General features: G+C 47.1%; 2 protein-coding genes across 2 annotated transcripts in view; both read right to left on the bottom strand.

The window, feature by feature from the left end:
* ACAP1 (ArfGAP with coiled-coil, ankyrin repeat and PH domains 1) overlaps nt 1-1,463 on the bottom strand; it is a 51,563-nt gene extending 50,100 nt beyond the window's left edge. Inside the window, exon 1 of the mRNA XM_083580861.1 lies at nt 1,050-1,463. Within this exon, the coding sequence (XP_083436987.1) occupies nt 1,050-1,315 (266 nt within the window). The 5' untranslated portion in view covers nt 1,316-1,463. The remainder of the gene's footprint in view (nt 1-1,049) is intronic.
* A 4,897-nt stretch (nt 1,464-6,360) lies between these two features.
* The window catches only part of CLDN7 (claudin 7), a 28,768-nt gene continuing 11,653 nt past the window's right edge, over nt 6,361-23,475 (bottom strand). Inside the window, exons 2-4 of the mRNA XM_083581243.1 lie at nt 15,203-15,367; nt 9,397-9,481; nt 6,361-7,965 (exon numbers count right to left, since the gene is read on the bottom strand). Coding sequence (XP_083437369.1) covers nt 7,797-7,965; nt 9,397-9,481; nt 15,203-15,367 — 419 coding nt within the window. The 3' untranslated portion in view covers nt 6,361-7,796. The remainder of the gene's footprint in view (nt 7,966-9,396; nt 9,482-15,202; nt 15,368-23,475) is intronic.

Genomic DNA, 23,475 nt, shown 5'->3' with positions numbered 1-23,475 from the left:
CAAGCGCTGAGTGTGGCGCTAGCTCCTCCATTACAGTTTACGCGCCCTGAGCCTCAGCACAGCAGCCCTGACAAACTGGGGTTGCCAACTTACCGCCTCTCACCCAAAAATCACCCCCCCTCCACAAGCCCAGCCTGCTCCTGCGCCATTAAGGGCAGGTGGGCAAACAGCAAGGAACAGGGCGATTGCTGCAGCGCTGATTGCTGGTAAAGACACAGGAGCAGAGAGCTGGTTGAAAAGTTGGCAACCCCACCAGCAGCTCGATTTGCTTCACAGTATCATCTCCACACTGCCCCCCCCAGCCCCCAATTTAGTAGTATTTTACACACACACCTCTCCTGCCACTTCCTGCACTGTCAAACTCCTTTTGTAGCCTGGTGCAAAGGAGAGACGTGGGGAGAAGTGGGGAGCAAAGGGCCCCAAAAAGGGAGGCAAAAACAAGCCGCCCCCCAAAAATGGCAGCTCTCCCCTTATCAAGAGATTCCTGCATGGCAGGGGGTTGGACTAGATGACCCTACGGGTCCCTATATGATTGGATAAATCCCCCCCCCCACCTTCGGAAAAGGAGAAAGAGCGATTGACTCCCTTCCATTCCTTAATATTTCTCCCATCATTTAGGGTTCGTCACCGAAGCACCAACACTTCTCCCTCTTCCGGACCCCGCCAGTTGGGTCTTTAGCCGCCGCCTCTGCTCTCACCACTAGGCGACACTTCCCTTCTCCAACAACGCAGCCCTCCCTCCCCAAGCGAAAACTCTCCTTCTGAGTTTGTTTGGAAGAAAGGCAGACCCGGGACGTCCTATCTCCAAGGCCGAAGGAACTGCCGGCTCGTCTCCAACCAGTGGAGGAGGGAGGCGGGCGAAGGCAGGCAGCGGAGCCGTGCGCGGGAGCGGGCGGGAGCGCCGTCTCTGCAAGGCGCGGCGTCGGGGCAGCTGCGTGGCGGCGGGACAGCCCGCCTGCCTCCGCCTGGCACCGGCCGGAGCGCGATGCGTAAAGGCGCACCAGCTGCATGGCCAAGGGCGCACGGCGCGGCGCGCCAAGCGGACCCACCTGAAGCGCGGCGAGTCTTTCAGGCACTCCTCGAAGTCCAGCTTGACCGTCATCGCGGCGCCGTTCCTCCGGGAGGCTCCAGGTAGCCCTGGCCGGAGGTGGAGGCGGCGGCGGCGCTGATACCTGGACCAGACCTGCGAGCAGCCGCGCAGAGGCAAGACCAGCCAGGGGCGCGCGGAGGAGCAAGGAGGCGCCGCCGGCAGCGGCTCCTGCTCCGCCCCGGGGCGGGGTGCGCGGCTGCGGGCGGTGCCCGGCGGAGGAGCCATCCTCGCGGCGCCCGGGAGAGGGCAGCAGGGCGCCCCCCCTCGGTCTGCGGGACGACCCCGAGCCACGCACGGGCGGCCGCTCCGCGAAGCCGAGCGCGCAGCGCCGCCTGGAGCAAGTCCTCGGCAGCTCCGCCCGGCGGGACGACGCCAGCGCACAAGGAGGTGGAGGAGGAGGAGGAGGAGGCGGGTTGGCTGGGAAGTGGGAAGATTCCCGGGCCAAGCCGGCCTTAATCGGGAGGAGCAGGAGGAGTGGAGGGAGGAGCCGGCTGGATACTTGTAAACCGCTTTGAGCGTCTTTGCGGAGTAAGCGGCATATCCGTTTGGTCCGATGCAATGCGAGCAATCGGATCTGGAGCCTGTCTGGATTTATGTGTCACATAAACTTTATATACCGCTTGATTGCTTTAAAAAAAATCTTGGAAAGGTTTGCAAAAAAACAAAGAGTAGATAAAAACAGTAGTATAAAAGTAGATTAAAAAAGTAGACAGCATCTTAAAAAGCAGAGACATCATCTTGCCAACAAAGGTCCGGATAGTGAAAGCTATGGTTTTCCCAGTAGTGATGTATGGGAGTGAGAGCTGGACCATAAAGAAGGCTGATCGCCGAAGAATGGATGCTTTTGAATTCTGGTGCTGGAGGAGACTCTTGAGAGTCCCATGGACTGCAAGAAGATCAAACCTCTCCATTCTGAAGGAAATCAGCCCTGAGTGCTCACTGGAAGGACAGATCCTGAAGCTGAGGCTCCAAGACTTTGGCCTCCTCATGAGAAGAGAAGACTCCCTGGAAAAGACCCTGATGTTGGGAAAGATGGAGGGCACAAGGAGAAGGGGACGACAGAGGACGAGATGGTGGGACAGTGTTCTTGAAGCTACCAGCATGAGTTTGACCAAACTGCGGGAGGCAGTGGAAGACAGGAGGGCCTGGCGTGCTCTGGTCCATGGGGTCACGAAGAGACGGACACCACTAAACAACAACAAGGTAAAAACAACCATATAGAAAAGTAGTCGCCAAACTTTCTCAAAAGCTGGCCACCGCCCCTTGGTTCCATAAACTCATCCCCAGTGCCCCCTACTCTCTGAAAAGCATTATGTTTGCACTACATGCTAAGGAAGATCATAACATAGAAAAATTCCGAACAGGAACAGTAATTGCACATTTATTCAAAACCCGCTTTAAACTATTTGTTTTAATGAATTGAACAGTGGTGGTGTTGTTGGTGTCTGTCTTCGGAGACAACGGAGGAGTGCGTCTTTGGGGGTGAGATCAAGCTGTTGGATGGTGGCAACACCAGCTGCGGCTGTAGTGAGACCGATGGGGAGAGACATGTTTTGTTGCAGCTGGGACAGAGGAAGGCGTCCGGTTGGGTTGATGCAGTCAAACCCCAGTTGTCAAACGTAATCCATTACGGAAGACTGTTTGACTTCGGAAACGTTTGACGACCGAAAACTGAAAGCGGAAGCCTCAATACAATAGGGAAACTCAAAACGGAAGCCACGTAGCACGTTCGGCTTTCAAAAATAGTTCCAAAACTGGAGCAGTTACTTCCAGGTTTTTGGCATTCGGGAGCCGAAACGTTCCAAAATGGAGGCGTTCAGGAACCGAGGTTTGACTGTGCCAGCTTTTTAATGCCCGATGGTCATTGACACCTCCCACATCTCTCTGCTGCCCCCTTGCCTCTTACCACACCCCCCAAACACCCCAGATAATCCCAGCAGCACACTCCCAGGGGGTGTAGTGCTCCCTTTGGGAACAACTGGCTTACAGCTTCTCTATGGAGTAATCAGTATATAGGTAAAGGTAAAGGGACCCCTGACCATTAGGTCCAGTCGTGGCCGACTCTGGGGTTACGGCGCTCATCTCACTTTATTGGCCAAGGGATCCGGCGTACAGCTTCCGGGTCATGTGGCCAGCATGACTAAGCCGCTTCTGGCGAACCAGAGCAGCGCACGGAAACGCCGTTTACCTTCCCGCCGGAGTGGTATCTATTTATCTACTTGCACTTTGACGTGCTTTTGAACTGCTAGGTGGGGAGGAGCAGGGACCGAGCAACGGGAGCTCACCCCGTCGCGGGGATTCGAACCGCCGACCTTCTGATCGGCAAGTCCTAGGCTCTGTGGTTTAACCCATAGCGCCACCCGCGTCCCTTAAGCAGTATATACATTTTGTTAATTGCAAAGAAAGAAGTATCTCTGGAGTCTGCCCAAATGTTTTAAAAAATAAAAAGCTCACAGAAAAAAAATCTCAAGACAAATAAAACAACAATTTAAAACTTTTAAAATTTAAAATGCTACCTCTCCTGCTGCTGCTGCTGCTATGTAACACACACAATTATTTCCAGTCTTTATGGCTACAGCCTCGTGAATCCATGATACCTTCTTTTTGGGCGATCACTCTTACCCGAGTAAGATTGTCTTCCATAAACACGGTTTTAACAATGAGTCCGTAAGTGACTGTGGAGGCCAGTTTAGGATCCACACGTCCTTCCACAGTGGGGACATTGTATATGTACAGCTGTGCTACCCCAAATGGCCATTGGGAGGCGCTGCAGCACTTTCATTTCTTGCAATGGTTCCCTGGGAGAATTCAGGCTTGCAAGTTAAGAGTCAGCGGGTGTCTAGCCTTCCCTAGGAAAGCAGCCAGCTTCTGGATAACTCCCTAGTCCTGGGTCATAATTATTTTAATTTATTTACTTTCAGCATTGTTCTACACTTGCTGGGGGGGGGGTGTTTAACCACAGCATGCAATGCGGTCAGTTCAGTTTAAATAACATTTAAAACAGCGGTTCTCACAAGGTGTGGCAGGAGAGAATCGCAACTGTGGCGGATAGACTCAAGGACAATCGAAGAATCGTTTGAACATTTCAGTGGAGTACAGTATCAGAACATGGGTGGCGCTGTGGATTAAACCACACAGCCTAGGGCTTGCCGATCAGAAGGTCGGCAGTTCAAATCCCCGCGACGGCAGTTCAAATCCCCGTGAAGCCCCAGACACCTGCATGCGATTTCTGCTCACTTTCAAAGTTGCAGTCGCACCATAGATCTGTCCAGCAACATGGTGGCGGTTTTGTTTCCACTAGGACTTGGAGCACTTTGAAACTGAGCAGAAATCAGGACTGGAATTGCCCAAAAAAGATGTTAGACTGTTTTTGTACGCCACTACAGCGCCACTATAAAATTATTAGCCAAATTAGGGACGCGGGTGGCGCTGTGGGTTAAACCACAGAGCCTAGGACTTGCTGATCAGAAGGTTGGCGGTTCGAATCCCCACGACGGGGTGAGCTCCCGTTGCTCAGTCCCTGCTCCTGCCAACCTAGCAGTTCAAAAGCACACCAGTGCAAGTAGATAAATAGGAACCGCTCCGGCGGGAAGGTAAACGGCGTTTCCGTGCGCTGCTCTGGTTTGCCAGAAGTGGCTTAGTCCTGCTGGCCACATGACCTGGAAGCTGTACGCCGACTCCCTCGGCCAGTAAAGCGAGATGAGCGCCGCAACCCCAGAGTCGGTCACGACTGGACCTAATGGTCCGGGGTCCCTTTACCTTTACCTAGATTGCAGACGTCCCTGATCTAGAACATCACAGCAGCCACCAAGCAGATGCCCTCACAAACTTCACAAGGTCATAATTCCCCCCTTCGTTTCCGATGCCTGGCACTTTCAGGTATACTGCCCCTGCAGGTGAGGCTCTCTTTAGGTATTGGGGCAGTCAGTAAGCTTGCCCACCCCCTCCAGGTCTTCGCCTCATCCCCATGTGAGGCCACAAGACTGATGGGATTTGTGCTTTGACCGTCAGAGACTGGGAACCTTTTCCAGGCAGGGGGCCACATTTGCTTTTGGGCGACCTTTCGAGGGCCACGTGGCAGAGGGAAGCAGGGCCAGAGGCGAAAAGTGAGCAGATTCCTGCCTGTGTGTGCCAGGATACGTCCCAGCCATGAAGAAGCCCAAGTTAAATACCCCTTTGCCCTTTCCCAACACCTGACCAACCTGGCAGATCCACAAAATTTAGACTACTGAAATTTCGGTAAAATTCAATTGGAAAATAAATACGGGGAAACATCTATAGATTTTTGTTGTTTGTGTAGCTTTCTGCAAATGACACAAAACTTTATGGTAGAATTTGTGCCAAAAAATAAATTTGCTGTATGCAATAGAATTAAAGAGACTTGTGGGTTCAGTTTTGAATGTTTCACAAAAATTAAAACTGCAGCCATATGTATTTTCACAAATATTGTTGAGATCTGTGAGAGTTGCTTGTAGGTGAACAGGTTTAGGGCCACACTGTTGGGATACGTGTGTTTTCTACAAATTAAAAACAATACAGGTGAAACTCGGAAAATTAGAATATTGTGGAAAAGTTCATTTATTTCAGTAATTCAACTTAAAAGGTGAAACTAATATATGAGATAGACTCATGACATGCAATGCGAGATATGTCAAGCCATTATTTGTTATAATTGTGATGTTTATGGCGTACAGCTGATGAAAACCCCAAATTAACAATCTCAGAAAATTAGCATATTAAATGAAACCAGCAAAACAAGGACTGCAAATAGAGCAATATTGGACCTCTGAGAAGTAGAAGCATGCATATGTACTCAGTACTTGGTTTGGGCCGCTTTGCATGTCATGAGTCTATGTCATATATTAGCTTCACCTTTTAAGTTGAATTACTGAAATAAATGAACTTTTCCACAATATTCTAATTTTCCGAGTTTCACCTGTACTCAGCTTAGTGCTGCTGAACAAGCAAGTTGCTTAGGTTCTTTCTCTGGGACCAGACGCAAGGATAGTTCTTGGACAGTATTAAGGGACTTACAAGAAGGCCAGACCACATTTCCAGTTTAAGAGCAATGAGCTGCTTTGTATTTTGCAACGTTTATTTTGTAACTTGTTTCAGACTGTTTATATACGAGAATGGTTGTGCAATATCATGTCTCTTTGGCAATATTGAATACAAAAAATGTGTGTATTAGGAAAAATTCATGCTAAAATTCATGTCGATGAATTTTCATGAGGACTGGCACCCAAAACACGAGTCAAACTGAAGCCGGCTTTTGTCCAAAACATTCTTGTTTATTATGTACAAAAAAATATCAATTCCCAGCAACACAAAGACAATTAATAATAAAAAATATGCGCACGCACACAACCTTAAGGAGTCTTGGTGCTTTAAATAAGGCCACATTTAAAAATCTAGGAATACCTCCTTTCTTGAAGACCGGCAATATTTTCCCTCCCCCTTTTCCCATGCAATTAAAAGCAAGTATTTAAAATCTATTAAAGCAAGCAGATATCTCCAAGTATAGAAAAGTTCCCGACACACGATTTAGGGGGCGTTTACTGGGAAAATTTTAAAGGTGGGGTAAAGTGAAGGGTTGAAATTAACAGGCCCAAAATCAGAATGCCCATTAATATCGGTTATAGGAAGTAGGCAAACAGGTTGTTTTTCCAAAGGCCTCTGGCTTGAACGAGAGTATCGTATTTTTGTAGGCTGGGGTCAAACGTTTTCACCAGAACCCTAGCAAATTTATGGGGTGGTGGTGTATATTTGTGTATTTATTTGTGTGTGTGTGTGTGTGTGTGTGTGTGTGTGTGTGTGTGTGTAATCGGGGGTATTTGCCCACATGAAGAACCACCAATGATTTTCGCAGCAAAGCACACCTTCACACTTGCCTCTAACGCCACACGAAGCGATTAGGGTCAAATCCTGCCACCCTCAACACTTGCAGAACACCATGCAGAACAGCCTTCCTGATATAAACCATTTCTACTCGCCCCAAAGTGAATGCTCTATATACTTACACACAGTAACAGATATCACTGGGGATTTTCTAGTAGAGCTCCATTCATTCTCCTCCCACCCGAAAAAGAATATATAAATGATTGTACGACAGATAGATGTAAACACCCCAAGGAGAAATGAGCCGTTGTTTTAAAGCTCAATTTGCTGGTGTTCAATGACCCAATACAGACGCACAGTTAAGTGCTGAATTCACCAGTCTTCCCAGTTCAGGAGTTGCTTTCAAACAAACTTAAGGTTTGTGGTCCTGTGTTTTAGGTCTGTCGCAACTATATATATGTCCCTGAGTAATCTTTTAAAAATATTATATTAATTTGGGAGTCTGCAGGGGTGGTAGGTGGAGAAGAGAGTTCAATTAACAAATTATCTGTGTGTGTCCCCCTCGTTCCAATAAGTCGGCGTGGAAGTGTTGTGTTTACACCATCTGACATTAATCACTTACGATCATTCCTATCCATTAGCAAAAGAATTACACGGGGAAATCGCAAGCTAACAAATAGTATTATTTAGTAAAAAAAAGAAAAATAAAGCTGGTGTGAAATGAGGAAACTTTTAAAAACGCCTCTCTCGGGTGGGGGAAGGAGTTGCTGAGGTCGTCCCAAAAAGTTCAGGGTGGTCTTTCCACGCCTCTGGTCCAGTGGTATTCTAGGCGTGGGGGAAAGAGTGAAGGAACTGTCAATCAAAAGCACTAGACATATTCTTTGGAGCTGGGAGGTTTGGAGATGGGCTTCCCCTGCGGGTACTGGCGCCCCTTGTAGGTGGTCTTCCCGGGGCAGGAGCAGGAGAGGAGCCCGCCCCCTAAGAGCAGCAGGGCAGCGCCCCCCCAGCCGATGAAAATGGCGTATCCGAATTCGTACCTGCAAGGAGGAGAAAGGTGAATTGTCAAGATGTTCCAGCTGGCGAGTTTATGCACACATTTTTTTTTTCTTTTTGAACTTCTACAAACTGGGATAAAAATCGCCACTTAAAAGGCTTGATGGGAAAGGGAAGATCTGAAATAGGTGTTGATAAGACAGGTATTGCACCTGCCTGGTATTTAGCAGGTGGAGTTTTCTAAAATGCACATAAAGGTAAAGGGATCCCTGACCATTAGGTCCAGTCGTGGCCGACTCTGGGGTTGCAGTGCTCATCTCGCTTTACTGGCCGAGGGAGCCGGCGTACAGCTTCTGGGTCATGTGGCCAGCAGGACTAAGCCGCTTCTGGCGAACCAGAGCAGTGCACGGAAACGCCGTTTACCTTCCCGCCAGAGCGATACCTATTGATCTACTTGCACTTTGGCGTGCTTTCGAACTGCTAGGTTGGCAGGAGCAGGGACCGAGCAACGGGAGCTCACCCCGTCATTGCGGGGATTTGAACCGTCAACCTTCTGATCAGCAAGTCCTAGGCTCTGTGGTTTAACCCACAGCACCACCCGCGTCCCTAAAATGCACATACATATAGCATCAATCACCAGGAAATGCAATCCTGGATTGATACAAACATACTAAAGCCGTTGCGCAATACAGTGGTCCCTTGGTTCTCAAATGCCTTGGGACTCAAACAACTCGGAACCCAAACACTGCAAACCTGGAAGTACCGGTAAGTGTTCTGGTTTGTGAACTTTTCTCAGAAGCCAAAAGTGTTCTGTTTTGAGTGCCACACTCCCGTTTTGAGTGTTACGCTGAGGTCTGTATGTTTTTGCTATTTATTTTGCGTTTTTGCGGCCTTTTCCTTTTGTTTTTGTCTTACTGACTAGTGATAATATAATAATAATAATAATAATAATAATAATAATAATAATAATAATAATAATAATTTATTATTTATACCCCGCCCATCTGGCTGGGCTTCCCCAGCCACTCTGGGCGGCTTCCAACAGAATATTAAAATACAGTAATACATCAAACATTAAAAGCTTCCCTAAACAGGGCTGCCTTCAGATGTCTTCTAAAAGTCAGATAGTTGTTTTTCTCTTTGACATCTGCTGGGAGGGCGTTCCACAGGGCGGGTGCCACCACCGAGAAGGCCCTCTGCCTGGTTCCCTGTAACTTGGCTTCTCGCAGGGAGGGAACCCCCAGAAGGCCCTCGGAGCTGGACCTCAGTGTCCGGGCAGAACGATGGGGGTGGAGACACTCCTTCAATTTGATTTAAATCAAATCCACCATGTGCTGGACTATTTAGCACGGGGAGAGGGTGGGTGGGCAAGGTTTTGATGAGGTGAAGGAATCAGAGAAGCTCAGAGCTTGCGGGGTTTGGGGGTCATTCATTCCTTTCCCCCCCTCACCCGCCGCCTCAACCGGAAAACTCACTTTGCATTTGTCGGCACTATGGTGCTGTAGAAATCCGTCACAGTCTGGTGCCCGATCCACGAACAAGCAACGAGTGCGCACAGCCCTGGGAAAAAAGAGAGAGAAGGAAGGTGGGGGGGGAGAAAATAATTTATATAACAGCTTCTTTCCCCTCCATGGTGTTCAAGCAACAGCCTGGAAAACTCAACAGTTCCATGCTCAACTTCGACATGCTTAAAAAGGAAGCCGTTCATATTTTGTTAGCTAAAAAGTGGAAAACCCAAGAATTACCAATGATAGATGAATGGCAGATGAAGATGATGGATTTTTCGGAGCTAGCCGACCTAACAGGAAGAGTCCACGACCAGGAGGAGGAGGAGTATCAGGAAGAGTGGATTAAATTTAATGATTACTTAGTTAAATATGGTTAAGTTAAATTAACTGAAAACAGCTTTCAGACACTTAATTGGCTTAGGATTTTATTTATGTTAGGTGATGAATTAATATGTTAAATTTCATAATGTGAAGATCTAAGGAAGTTAATGTTTAAGTTAAATTTTATAAGAACTGTGATTTGGAAAACCGTTAAAAGGACATGCAATGAAATTCAACCAGGGGAAGCGAGGAAGTCACTTAATGTTAATAAGTGTAATTTTCAACAAGGCTATGATTTATGTTTGTTTGTCTTATGTGTTTGTTTGTTTATAATGTTGTGAAAACCAATAAAAAAAATGGGGGGGGGGAGGAAGCCGTTTCAGTTCGAAACCCATAATCTGTTCTGGATGCTTTAAATCAAGATTCACGGGGGGGGGGTTGGACTAGATGACCCTCGAGTCCCTTCCGACGCCACAATTCTACGACTCCTTTGCTAGTTCAGTTCATAAAGAACATGGGAAGAGACTTGCTAGATCAGGCCAGGTGCCCATAGAGTCCAGCATCCTGTTCTCACAGGGGCCAACCAGATGACTATTACGGGAAGCCCACAAGCAGGATTCGAACTCAAGAGCCCTCTCCCCTCCTGCGGTTTCCAGAAACCAGCATCACTTCCTCTGACTGTGCAGGTAGGGCACAGCCATCCTGGCTAGTCGCCATCCATAGCCCTCTCCTCCTCCATGAATTTGCCCGGTCCTCTTCTAAACCCGTCTAAGTTGTTTGCCTCCTGTGGCAGGGAGTTCCGCAGTTCAACTACATGCTGCACATGCAAGTTCGTCCAAACGACGCTCGGAAGTTTTATCCCCCCAGCATTCAGGATGTTACAAGCTGGTGTCCGGAAGTTTTAAAAAAACAAAAAAGATATTAATGACTTTATAGACTCTTTGAGCCCTTTATGCTCAAAGATCCTAATTGTTTGCGGAGATAAATGCCACTCCGGTGTGTGCATGTCTTCTTACGTATTTTTAATCTTTGTTGGAAGCCGCCCAGAGTGGCTGAGGAAACCCAGCCAGATGGGCGGGGTACAAATAAATTATTATTATTATTATTATTATTATTATTATTATTATTATTATTATGCCCCATTCATCTCACACGGCAGAAGCCACTTTAAACAGTCATGGCTTCCCCCAAGAGGGATGTGTAGTTTAAGGGGGCTGAGATTTGCCTCGTACAGCTATGGTTCCCAGAGTCTGGGAACTCTGGAAACTACAGTTCCCAGAGTTTGGGATCTGTTCTATTCAGCCTTGGAAGGACACCATGTGGAGTCCTGTGTCCAGTTCTGGGCTCCCCAGTTTAAGAAGGATGTTGACAAGCTGAAACCTGTGCAGAGGAGGGAAACCAAGATGATTAAGGGTCTGGAAACCAAGCCTTATAAGGAACGGTGGAGGGAGTTGGGCAAGAGAGACGATAGCCATCTTCAAACATCTGAAGGGCCGTCACCTGGAAGATGGCGCAAGCTCGTTTCCTGTTGCTCCAGGGGGTTAGGAACGGGTGGCGCCGTGGTCTAAACCACGGAGCCTCTTGGGCTTGCCGATCGGAAGGTCGGCGGTTCGAATCCCCGCGACGGAGCAAGCTCTGTCCCAGTTCCTTCCAACCTAGCAGTTCGAAAGCACACAAGCGCAAGTAGATAAATAGGAAGGTAAACGGCGTTTCCGTGCGCTCTGGTTTCTGCCGCAGTGTCCCGTTGCGCCAGAAGCGGTTTATTCCTGCCGGCCGCATGACTGGGAAAGCTGTCTGCGGACAAATGCTGGCTCCCTCGGCCTGAAAGCGAGATGAGCACTGCAACCCCAGAGTCACCTTTGACTGGACTTAAAAGTCCAGGGGTCCCTTTACCTTTTAAACCACCTTGAGATACTTTCTTTAAAATATAAAGCGGTGTAAGAATGAAATTAATAGTAATAATGATACATTTCATTTTGTGGGGGGGGGGAGTGCCTAGACATTCCATTGTGGCGCCCCTGGCCCAGGTTCAAGGTGCTGTTGAGCGATTAGCTTATATATCTGAGTTTCTAACACTGATTCCTATCGCTGCTTTCTGCCGCACTCCCTTGAGATGGGCATGGTATTCCCTCCTGTATGACAACATCGCTGCTTCTCCACCGCCAAAACAAACAGCCTCTCCTCATTCCACAGATCCAATTTGCAGCCTCCCTTCATTAGATGCTTTCCCTGCAAGAGCGGTTGCAGAGCTCAACCCTCCTTTTCACCAGGCTAACTGATGCTTTTTACCTGTAGCTACCTTGGAAGGGGGACACAGGTGGCACTGTGGGTTAAACCACAGAGCCTAGGATTTGCCGATCAGAAGGTCGGCGGTTCGAATCCCCGCGACAGGGTGAGCTCCCGTTGCTTGGTCCCTGCTCCTGCCAACCTAGTGGTTCAAAAGCACAAAGTGCAAGTAGATAAAGAGGTACTGCTCCGGCGGGAAGGTAAACGGCGTTTCTGTGCGCTGCTCTGGTTCGCCAGAAGCGGCTTAGTCCTGCTGGCCACATGACCCATCTCCCTCGGCCGGCTCCCTCGGCCAATAAAGTGAGATGAGCGCCACTCATCTCCAGTCACGACTGGACCTAATGGTCAGGGGTCCCTTTACCTTTACCTTTGAAGGTGACCCGGAAACTGCAACTAATCCAGAATGCGGCAGCCAGACTGGGGACTGGGAGCGGCTGCCGAAACCACATAACACCGGTCCTGAAAGACCTACATCAGCTCCCAGTACGTTTCTGAGCACAATTCAAAGTGTTGGTGCTGACCTTGAAAGCCCTAAACGGCCTCAAAGGCCCAGCAGACCTGAAGGAGCGTCTCCACCCCCATCGTTCAGCCTGGACACTGAGGTCCAGCTCCGAGGGCCTTCTGGCAGTTCCCTCCCTGCGAGAAGGGAGCTTACAGGGAACCAGGCAGAGGGCCTTCTCAGTGGTGGCACCAGCCCATCAGATGTTAAGGAAATTAACAACTACCTGACTTTTAGAAGACATCTGAAGGCAGGCCTGTTTAGGGAAGTTTTTAATGTTTTATTGTGTTTTTAATGTTCTGTTGGAAGCCACCCAGAGTGGCTGGGGAAACCCAGCCAGATGGGCGGAGTATAAATAATTAATAATAGGAAAAGGATGCAATGAGGCGAGGGATCTTCAAACAAGCATGGGATCCGGTCTGTGCAAGACTCTCACTACAAAAAAATCAGTTAGGAGTCTGCTTGGGATGGAGACTTATATTAGAAGTAAAGTCGTACCTCGGAAGTCGAATGGAGTCCGTTCCGGAAGTCCGTTCGACTTCCAAAACGTTCGGAAACCAAAGCGCGGCTTCTGATTGGCTACAGGAAGCTCCTGCAGCCAATTGGAAGTCGCGTCAGATGTTTGGGTTCCAAAGAACGTTCGCAAACCAGAAGGCTCACTTCTGGGTTTGCGGCGTTTGGGAGCCAAAACGTTCGACTCGCAAGACGCTCGACTTCCGAGGTATAACTCTACAGTGGTACCTCGGGTTACAGACGCTTCAGGTTACAGACTCCGCTAACCCAGAAATAGGACCTCGGGTTAAGAACTTTGCTTCAGGATGAGAACAGAAATCGTGCTCCGGTGGCGTGGCGGCAGCAGGAGGCCCCATTAGCTAAAGTGGTGCTTCAGGTTAAGAACAGTTTCAGGTTAAGAACGGACCTCTGGAACGAATGAAGTACTTAACTTGAGGTACCACTGTATGTCTTTCCAGAGAAATTAACTAGAGAACATCGCAAGGGCTGAAAACCACCCAGCAGGACCCAGAATGGAGTCCAGTTCTGGTCGCCTCACGTAAGAAAGGATATTGTAGAGTTGGAAAAGGTTCTGAAAAGGGAACCAAAATGATCTAAGAAGTGGAGGGACTCAACGTACGAGGAAAAGTTGCAGTGTTTGGGTTTTTCGAGCTTAGAGAAAAAGCGAGCATGAGGAGACACAATAGGAATTCATAAAATTATGTGTGCCCTATAGTGGGCACCCTCAAACTCAGTCCTCCAGGTGTTTTGGGACTACAACTCCCATCATCCCTAGCTAACAGGACTGGTGGTCAAGGATGATGGGAATTGTAGTCTCAAAACATCTGGAGGGCCAAGTTTGGGGGTGTCTGCCCTAGAGAAAGTGTCTCCTATAGCACCAGAACTGGTGGACGTCGCATGAAGACGAACACTGGAAAATTCAGGACGGATAAAAGAAAGTCCTTTTTCATGCAGCGCAGGGTTTAAACTATGGAACTCCCTGCAAGAACCATGAACTGTGCAGGCTGTTTATGTTAGCCAGATTTAATATGTTTCCCTCGATGGTAGTAAGAGGAAGATATTAGCTCTCCCAGAAACAGAGCGTCTCTGCAAATGTAGTAAACAGGAACCTGATACTTTGGAGCATATCTTCTTTTCTTGTCATTTTGGCATTTATGCCAGAAGACAATTATTAGGGGCCTTACAACTCAACAGGCTTAATTCTATGCTACCAATGGTTCAGGACCTACTCTCGGACGGGAACAATCAAATTACTTTAATAGTGGCTGAATTTTTGAGTGCTGTCCATGTGGAAAGACTGGGCCATTATAAAGAGATTTAAGTAAAGGTAAACGGACCCCTGACCATTAGGTCCAGTCGTGGCTGACTCTGGGGTTGCGGCACTCATCTCGCTTTACTGGCCGAGGGAGCCGGCGTACAGCTTCCAGGTCATGTGGCCAGCATGACTAAGCTGCTTCTGGCAAACCAGAGCAGCGCACGGAAACGCCGCTTACCTTCCCGCCGGAGTGGTACCTATTTATCTACTTGCACTTTGACGTGCTTTCGAACTGCTAGGTTGGCAGGAGCTGGGACCGAGCAACGGGAGCTCACCCCGTTGCAGGGATTCGAACTGCCGACTTTCCGATTTAACCCACAGCGCCACCCGCATCCCATAAAGAGATTTAGTGGCTCTTAATTGATCGGTGATGTGGTAGCGCTGTGTTGTATTATTTATGCAAATTGATTTCCTCTGGAGTTAAAGATCTGACCGGGACAAACCTCATTACGTTGAGCTCGTATTTTGCACAACTTTGTCTGTTTGATAACATGTGGTTTGCTATGCCTAATAAAGGATATTCGGATTCGAATGGACCTCCCTGCCCCAGTGACGGCCACCAAACTGGGTGGCTTTAAAAGAGGACTGGACAAATTATTAACAGAGGACAAGGCTATTGGTGGCATGTAGCCACAAAGGCTGTGTTCTTGCCTGCAGAGTCGGAGACATTGCGATGCTTCTGAATCCCGGTTGCTGTAGACTTGCGTTCGAATCCTGCTTGTGGGTTTTTCCCCTTTGGGGCTGGCTGAGAATGCCCCCCCCCCTTCGCACTGATCCAGCGGCCATTATTCTTCTTAGGCCCACATAGCAGGAAACGGGCCATTCCTAGGCAGACTTACCTGCAACCATGAAGATTATGCCTCCCGTCATCGCAATCCGAGCCTTCGTCACCTTGTCCTCGCTCCCGCAATTGGTGCATTTCATGCCCATGGTGGCGACGCCCATGCCAATCACCCCCAGTACCAGGGAGACCACCATCAGTGCCCGGGTGGCTTGGCGAGACGCTGCAAAGATAAAAGGGGGAGATTCAGAAAATGCAATTGCAATGCTTCTCTGCAATAAGGCTACAATTTTCTGTTTCCCCGAAGTCTGGCAAAGGATTTCAAGTTCATTTTTTTATCGGTCCAGGGTCTGTTTGCTTGCTTTTTAAAGGTACTGATTTAAATTCACAGAAAACACTTTCATTTTTCTCTCCTTCAAGCACCGGCGCACAAATATTTCGCGGTTTAAGAAAAAGAAAAACACTGGGTTGTATCGCAAACGTTTGCTGTTTTCAAAATAGAGACATTTAGGGATGCTTGACTCACTGGGCGCCGTCAATTTCTGGAGTGAAAACTTAGCTGGAGGCAGTATTAGAGCAAATAGGTTAAAAACCACAAATTTATTCTGATTATTAATACTGGCAGTCTTATAAACTATTAAATGTGTTAACACGAATAGAAGTTAAGGATATTGCAGCTGTTGTATAAGGAATCGTTATTACAATAGGAATGTAATGGGATTAAATAAGGGTTTGGGAGCAGAATTGAAGTAAATGATCAAACCTTCAATTCTACCACTTAAATTATGTAATTGGGTATTTAACTGATTGATACTGGAATTGATATTATAACTTGGTATTGATACAATGAGGCGTATAGTAGATGATTGTTACTGAAAACTAGACTTCCGGGTTAGCGCCTCCGGCAATGGCGGAATTCCTCTGATCGGGAGGATCCGCTCCGTGGAAATCAGGGTCTGGCCGCCACGGCGAAGGCGGAGACCCACTAAAAACCACAGGCGGGAAAAGCCTGTGGACGTGGGATTCAGCTGGCACCTTTTGCGCCTCCCCTACTCGCGGGGAAACCCGGTTTCGGGGATCCAGAGCGATGTGGGGTGAGTGGCGCGGTGCTTCGAATTGACTGCTTATTTCACGGAGTGAAGCCGCATTGCTGTTGCCGGAGAGCGCTGACCTTTTCCTGTGGACAATTGGACTTTAAACAACTACCCGTGAGTAGAACGGAAAATTGGATCTTTAAACATTTTAATTTGGCACCGAAACGGGAAGGTTTCAAACAGGAAGTCCGCCTTCCTCTTTTGTAAATAGATTGAAGCAAGACGCTGCAAGCTAAAGTCTTGGAAAGCCTTTCGTAAAGGATTAAATTTCCATCGGTTAAAATCATTAAACCCCCCTTGGAAGCAGGGGAAGAGGGGGGAATTTGGGACCTAGTAACCCTGCAGGAGAGAGTGATGAAAATCAAATTACCACCGCTCTGAACCTGGAAACGGGCTGCCAGGAAGATTGACGTTTTGGGAGAGTTCGTTGACTGTGAACAGAACGTATGTTGACAGCTAGCTAAATAAGAGAAATATATTGTTTCCATTGTCCTTTTCTGCGTTTAAAAAGGAAGAAAAGTAACTGAAAATTGAAACCAATTTTATTGCTTAAACTGTGCTTGAAAGGATTGATACAAGTGGAGACTGTTTCCCTCTAGAGGGAGCTTTTGAAACTGTTACAAGAGTGGAGCTGGGGAATCTCCAGCTGCAAGATAAGAAACTGTGAGAATCAGAGACTGACCTTGGACCACTTAAGAATGTCGACAGAAGAAGCCTTAGTGACTGCATTTTGTAAGATAAGCTATTCGCTGGAACAGCTCCACAAGAAGATGGATGTTATGAATACTAAAATTGATAACTTGGGACAAAAAGCGAACACCAATACAGAAATTATCCAGGATTCGACACAGGAATCTACTTCGACAGGACAAATTGGGGAGAAGACGAAGGAGAAAGTTGTTGTTGTTGAACCTAAAGTAATACAAGTGGGAGCCCCAGCCTTACAGAGGCAAATTGAGGACTATAAGTTGAGGCCTTTTATGATTGAATATAGAAAAAGTCAGATTCTGAGAATCGGAGCCCTGCTTGGACTGGAGAAGGAAAGTTGGGTAGATCCTTTAATGCAGGGATTTACTGACCGTTGGGATCTGGATTTGGGTCAGGAGGTGATTGGGGTTGTGGGGACCTTTGGATTTGGAGGAATTTTGAAACATGTCCTGAAATATTATATGGACCTTAGTTTTAACCATGGAAAGTTGGCTAACCTGTCGAGAAGGAATAAAAGCATTGTTAGGTTAGGTTAGTCTCCTCGAGATCTGCTCTTCAGCATCAAAGAATATGAAGACAACCTGCAGAAGGGACTTGGAAAAGAGTTAAGAGCCTCGGACAGAAAATCTCCAGGTTGATGAACTATATGGAATTGACGGAAAGGACTGGCAGAATCCGAGACCAGGGAGAAGAGATGGTGGAAGAAGATTGGAAAAGTTTAAAGTTTATATATAGAAATACTGTAAAATTAATGAGTGTTAGAAAAATGTTGGAATGAAATTCTATGGCTTTAGTAGAAATGTTATAAGGAGTTAAGCATAAATAAGTACTTTAGCATTAATGGAAAATAAGGTTAAAATATGTTAAGATGACAAAAAATAGAAAAAGATGGAAAGGAATTGCTGAAACAATTAACAGAAGTGGAATACAAAAAGGGAGGTGAGAGGAGGTCGATGAAACAAGGGAATGAAAGATAGAGTATTGAAATGGTATGATGTATGTTTTAAAATTGTTGTTGTTCTGTTTTGTTTAGTTTAATGTGTTAAGGTTGTGTTTTGTATTGTTTATATATTGTATTCTATTGTTGTTTTTTCTCTCTTTTGTTTTTTTCCCTCCTTGTCTTTTTTCTTCTCTTTTTTCTTGTAAGTTTTAAAAGTAATAAATATTATTTTTTAAAAAATAAGATTGTTACTGAAAACTAATAAAAATTATTTTTTAAAAAAACAACACACCCACAAATTAAAAAGGTGTGGCTCTTTTTTCCCAGGGCTGAAATGGCACCAGTAGCGAGGGTGAGTGGAATCGAGGTGCGCCGATAAATCACCACACACATCAAATGTCTTTTTATGGGGACGGAAGCGAAACCTTGAAGCATGGAGATTGCCTCAGCCCAAATATTCCCACTTGACTGCTTTAATCTGTGAAACTGGAACTGTCACAGGCGCAACATCATCCACACTTGCAAGAAATCAATCTTTAAGTGTGGCAGCACCTGCCCTCGAACTCGGGTCCCGCTTTCGGGCTTCCCACAGGCATCGATTCTGGTTGGCCGCTGTGGGAACCGGATACCCGGCTAGATGGGCCTTTGGCAGAGTTCTTCAGATTTTCTTAAACAGGGGTCAGCAAACTTTTTCAGGTCCACTGTCCCTCAGACCTTGTGGGGGCCAGGACTATATTTATTTTTTGGGGGGTGAGAACGAATACCTATGCCCCACAAATAACCCAGAGATGCATCTTAAATAAAAGGACACATTCTACTCATGTAAAAACATGCTGATTCCCGGACCGTCCGTGGGCCGGATTCAGAAGGTGATTGGGCCGGATCCGGCCCCTGGGCCTTAGTTTGCCCACCCAGGTTCTTAAGCCCCACTGATCCTCTGTCAGAGAGGATAAAGTGCAGCCCAGCCCTTTTCCTGCTACCGTTTGAATGTTTGAAACCGGAGAGTTTACTCACAGCCCGTCCCTTCCCCAGGTAAATACCAGGCGTGCAAGTTTCAAGAAGTTAAACAAAGCAACAAAAGGTCTTTGCAGCGATTTAAAGGCATGACTCTGGTCTGTGAGTCAGCGTGGGGCACTTTCTTGCTTCCTGTCCCAGAGCCAGAAAGCTGTCTGTATACCTCCCAGGGTCAGCAAGGTCTAATCTTGCCCCTTTCTGAAATTTATTCGTTGGTGCGTGCTTTTCTTTTTGCAAAGAGTAAAATAAAATTGCATAACTGTGACAATATATGTTGGAAATGTAAAGAAAAGGAAGGAACCTTTTATCCTATGTGGTGGACCTGTCCCAAGGTGAAAGACTTCTGGGAAAAGATTTATATGAATTGAAAAAAATGTTAAAATATACTATTTATAAAGAAACCAGAGGCCTTTCTTCTTGGAATAACAGGTTTGGAATTGGCCAAGAAAGATGTTAAATTATTTTTGTATGCCACAAGTGCTGCCCGTATTTTGTTAGCTAAAAAGTGGAAAACCCAAGAATTACCAGCGATAGAAGAATGGCAGATGAAGATGATGGATTTTTCAGAGCTAGCCGACCTAACCGGAAGAGTCCGCAACCAGAAGGAGGAGGAGTATCAGGAAGAGTGGATTACCGCATTTTTTGCTCTATAAGACTCACTTTTTCCCTCCTAAAAAGTAAGGGGAAATGTGTGTGCGTCTTATGGTGCGAATGCAGGCTGTGCAGCTATCCCAGAAGCCAGAATAGTCCCACCATCTCATCCTCCGTCATCCCCTTCTCCTTGTGCCCTCCATCTTTCCCAACATCAGGGTCTTTTCCAGGGAGTCTTCTCTTCTCATGAGGTGGCCAAAGTATTGGAGCTTCGGCTTTACGATCTGTCCTTCCAGTGAGCACTCAGGGCTGATTTCCTTCAGAATGTAGAGGTTGGATCTTCTTGCAGTCCATGGGACTCTCCAGAGTCTCCTCCAGCACCAGAATTCAAAAGCATCCATTCTTCGGCGATCAGCCTTCTTTATGGTCCAGCTCTCACTTCCATACATCATTACTGGGAAAACCAGAGCTTTAACTATACGGACCTTTGTCGGCAAGGTGATGTCTCCACTTTTTAAGATGCTGTCTAGGTTTGTCATTGCTTTTCTCCCAAGATGAATGACTTTACTGTTTGCTAAACCCATTGACTGGCGCCTGTCTGGGGGCGTGGAGGATTCTGAGGTTGGCAGTGCAGGGTTCCTAGGGGTCATGAACCCTCTACCGGGGTTAAATTCTACAGTACTGGAGGGAGTGGGGCAGACTGACCCGGACCACCCTTCCACAAACCTGGTGCCCCCAACTGTTTCGGATTGCAACTCCCAGCAGCTACTGGGGGGCGCCAGGAACTAGAGCCAGGCCACAATTTTAGTTCCCGCCTTTGGCATCTTGCCATGGAACAACCTGGCCAGGTTAACAGAAAGGGATTCAAAGTCTAAGAGAGCCATTTGCTAGCAGAACCTATAAAGCCACACCTTGCTTAACGCTTCACGGATTCAGCAAACGATCTGTCATAAAGGTAGGAGTCGCCGCCGGACTCCTGGGTTCACGGAGAGAGCCGAGAGGAGCAACCGAGGGCCTCCGCCTTACCTGCCTGCCACCACACAACGTTCAGCCGCCCAGCCAAAAAAGTCCTGCCCCATTTCGTGACTCAGAGGGGCGCTGGCATCTAAAGGGAAGGGGAGAGTCTCATCCGATTCCTCTCCCCGCCCCGCCAAATATATATATATATAAATCAGGTGATTTGAGGCAGATCACACAATCACTGCAAGGTCACTACCGGCAGTGCTAAAGGTGCCATTTTGCACTTGTCTTTTAGTGTGGTGTGGCAGTAAACTTTGGAACTCCCCACCTATTGATTTCAGAAAGGCGCCCGTGCAGTTCGCTTTTCGGCGCCTGCTAAAAACAGGCATATTCAGATGTTGAGAAAGTTGCTGCGAGTTTTAATCTGTTTTTAGCCTGTTGTTGTTTTAGAAACCTTAAATTAGTGCTCTTCATTCTTCTTACTGGTATTTTAAATCTTTTTTGTAAATTGCTAGGAGTGTTGATGGTTTCTTTACAATTGGTGTATAAATCTTGTGAAATGAGATGAAAATAAATCTTGTGGAAAGCTAAGCATTCTGTCTCATCTCACTGCTAATTAGAAGCAATTTTACAAAAAGGACCCCCCTTTTTCTAAAAAATGAACGCTACCTGAAAAGCATGGTTGTACATCTTTCCATCCAGAAGTAAATCACAGGCATTAATGCAATTGAATCCCTTCTAATATTTGAATCTGTTTGTGTTTGACTAGATTAGCAAGGCTTCCCCATCCTGGTGCTCTCCAGCTCTTTTGGACTACAACTCCCATCAGCCCTAGCTGTCTGGGGCTGATGGGAGTTGTAGTCCAAAAGAGCTGAAGCATGCCAGGTTGTGGCAGGTGAGGGGATGCCACTGCCATGAATTTGCATTTGCATCTGCTTAAATTCTCTACAGGGACGCGGGTGGTGCTGTGGGTTAAACCACTGAGCCTAGGGCTTGCCGATCAGGAGGTTGGCGATTCGAATCCCCGTAACGGGGTGAGCTCCCGTTGCTCGGTCTCTGCTCCTGCCAACCTAGCAGTTCAAAAGCACATCAAAGTGCAAGTAGATAAATAGGTACCGCTCTGGCGGGAAGGTAAACGGCGTTTCCGTGCGCTGCTCTGGTTCGCCAGAAGCGGCTTAGTCATGCTGGCCACATGACCCAGAAGCTGTATGCCGGCTCCCTTGGCCAGTAAAGCGAGATAAGCGCCGCAACCCCAGAGTCGGCCACGACTGGACCTTTACCTTTACCTTTAAATTCTCTACAGAAATTATATTTACCAATGCTGAGCTGTCTGGGACTTGAATCCTCAAGCTTTGCAGATAATAACAGCACAGGAGTTCCTTTTAACAATATTTATATACAGCTTGATTATTATTATTTTTTAAAACCACAACAACAACCTCTAAGCGGTTTACAAAAATTATAAAGGCAAACATGGAAATCCTTGACGAGAAACAGGTTGTTGAAAAGCATTCCAAAGGTGGTTTAAACAAACACTAGCTGAAAAGAAAAAGAAAGCAATCTAACAGATGCAACTTCGGCACGTTTGGACTGGCTTGCCTCAAGCAAAGCAGCTTTCAAGGAGACACTAAAAAGAGGAGAGTGAAGGTTGCTCGTCTGATGGCAACCTCTCCATGAAACTGCTGAATGGAGTCCTCCAGAGTTTTGGAGTATGTTGCCAGAAATATTCTGCAGACACACAGCTCTGCTTCTCCTTTACATCTGCAGGTGTGGGAGTGGATGTGCTGGACTGATGTCTTGCCTCAGTAATGGACTGGAGGAGAGCCAATAAACTGAAGCTCAATCCAGACTGAGGTAGTATTAGGGGGCCGTTTAGCTGTTTCTGAGCAGTAGACACCAGTGGAGAAATGAGAAAGGCCCTCTCATTTGCTGCTATATTATAAATACCTTCCAACCCCAGCAAAATCCTGTGCTGAGGATTTTACCTAGTGGTACAGCTTATTACTGGGCCGCGGGTGGCGCTGTGGGTTAAACCCCAGAGCCTAGGACTTGCTGATCAGAAGGCCGGCGGTTCAAATCCCTGTGATGGGGTGAGTGCCCGTTGCTCGGTCCCTGCTCCTGCCAACCTAGCAGTTCGAAAGCACGTCAAAGTGCAAGTAGATAAATAGGTACCGCTCCAGCGGGAAGGTAAACGGCGTTTCCGTGCACTGCTCTGGTTCGCCAGAAGCGGCTTAGTCCAGCTGGCCACATGACCCGGAAGCTGTACGCCAGCTCCCTCAGCCAATAAAGCGAGATGAGCGCCGCAACCCCAGAGTCGGCCACAACTGGACCTAAAGGTCAGAGGTCCCTTTACCTTTACAGCTTTTTACGTTCCTGTATGTCTTTGTATCAGAAAAGCACCTGGCCAATTCGGTTGGCAATAAATTTTGCTGCAAACATTCCTGAGATCATGGTCTTTCCAACAAGTGGCTCTTGTCCAGGTTTGTTAATTGTCTTACTTTAAATGTTGTGAGGATCCTATGCCCTTTTAAAATGTGGGGTTTTTTTGGGGGGGGGGTTATTGGGTTGTTGTTTTTATTTTGATTATGTATTTTGTGGTTTTATATTTTGATTTTATTCTGTGAACCGCCCAGAGACCTCCGGGTATAGAGTGGTATATAAATTCAATAAATATCGTATTTTTTGCTCTATAAGACTCACTTTTTCCCTCCTAAAAAGTAAGGGGAAATGTGTGTGCGTCTTATGGAGCGAATGCAGGCTGCGCAGCTATCCCAGAAGCCAGAACAGCAAGAGGGATTGCTGCTTTCACTGCGCAGCGATCCCTCTTGCTGTTCTGGCTTCTGAGATTCAGAATATTTTTTTCTTGTTTTCCTCCTCCAAAAACTAGGTGCGTCTTGTGGTCTGGTGCGTCTTATAGAGCAAAAAATACGGTAATAATAATAATAACTTCTGTTGTCTATGCTCTGGTCACCTTTAGGTTAGATTACTGTAATGGGCTACACATAGGGCTGCCTCTGAAGACAG

Source organism: Podarcis filfolensis, assembly GCF_964270895.1.
Source record: "Podarcis filfolensis genome assembly, chromosome: 13".
Taxonomy (NCBI): domain Eukaryota; kingdom Metazoa; phylum Chordata; class Lepidosauria; order Squamata; family Lacertidae; genus Podarcis; species Podarcis filfolensis.
This window is presented reverse-complemented; position numbering and strand designations above follow the sequence as displayed.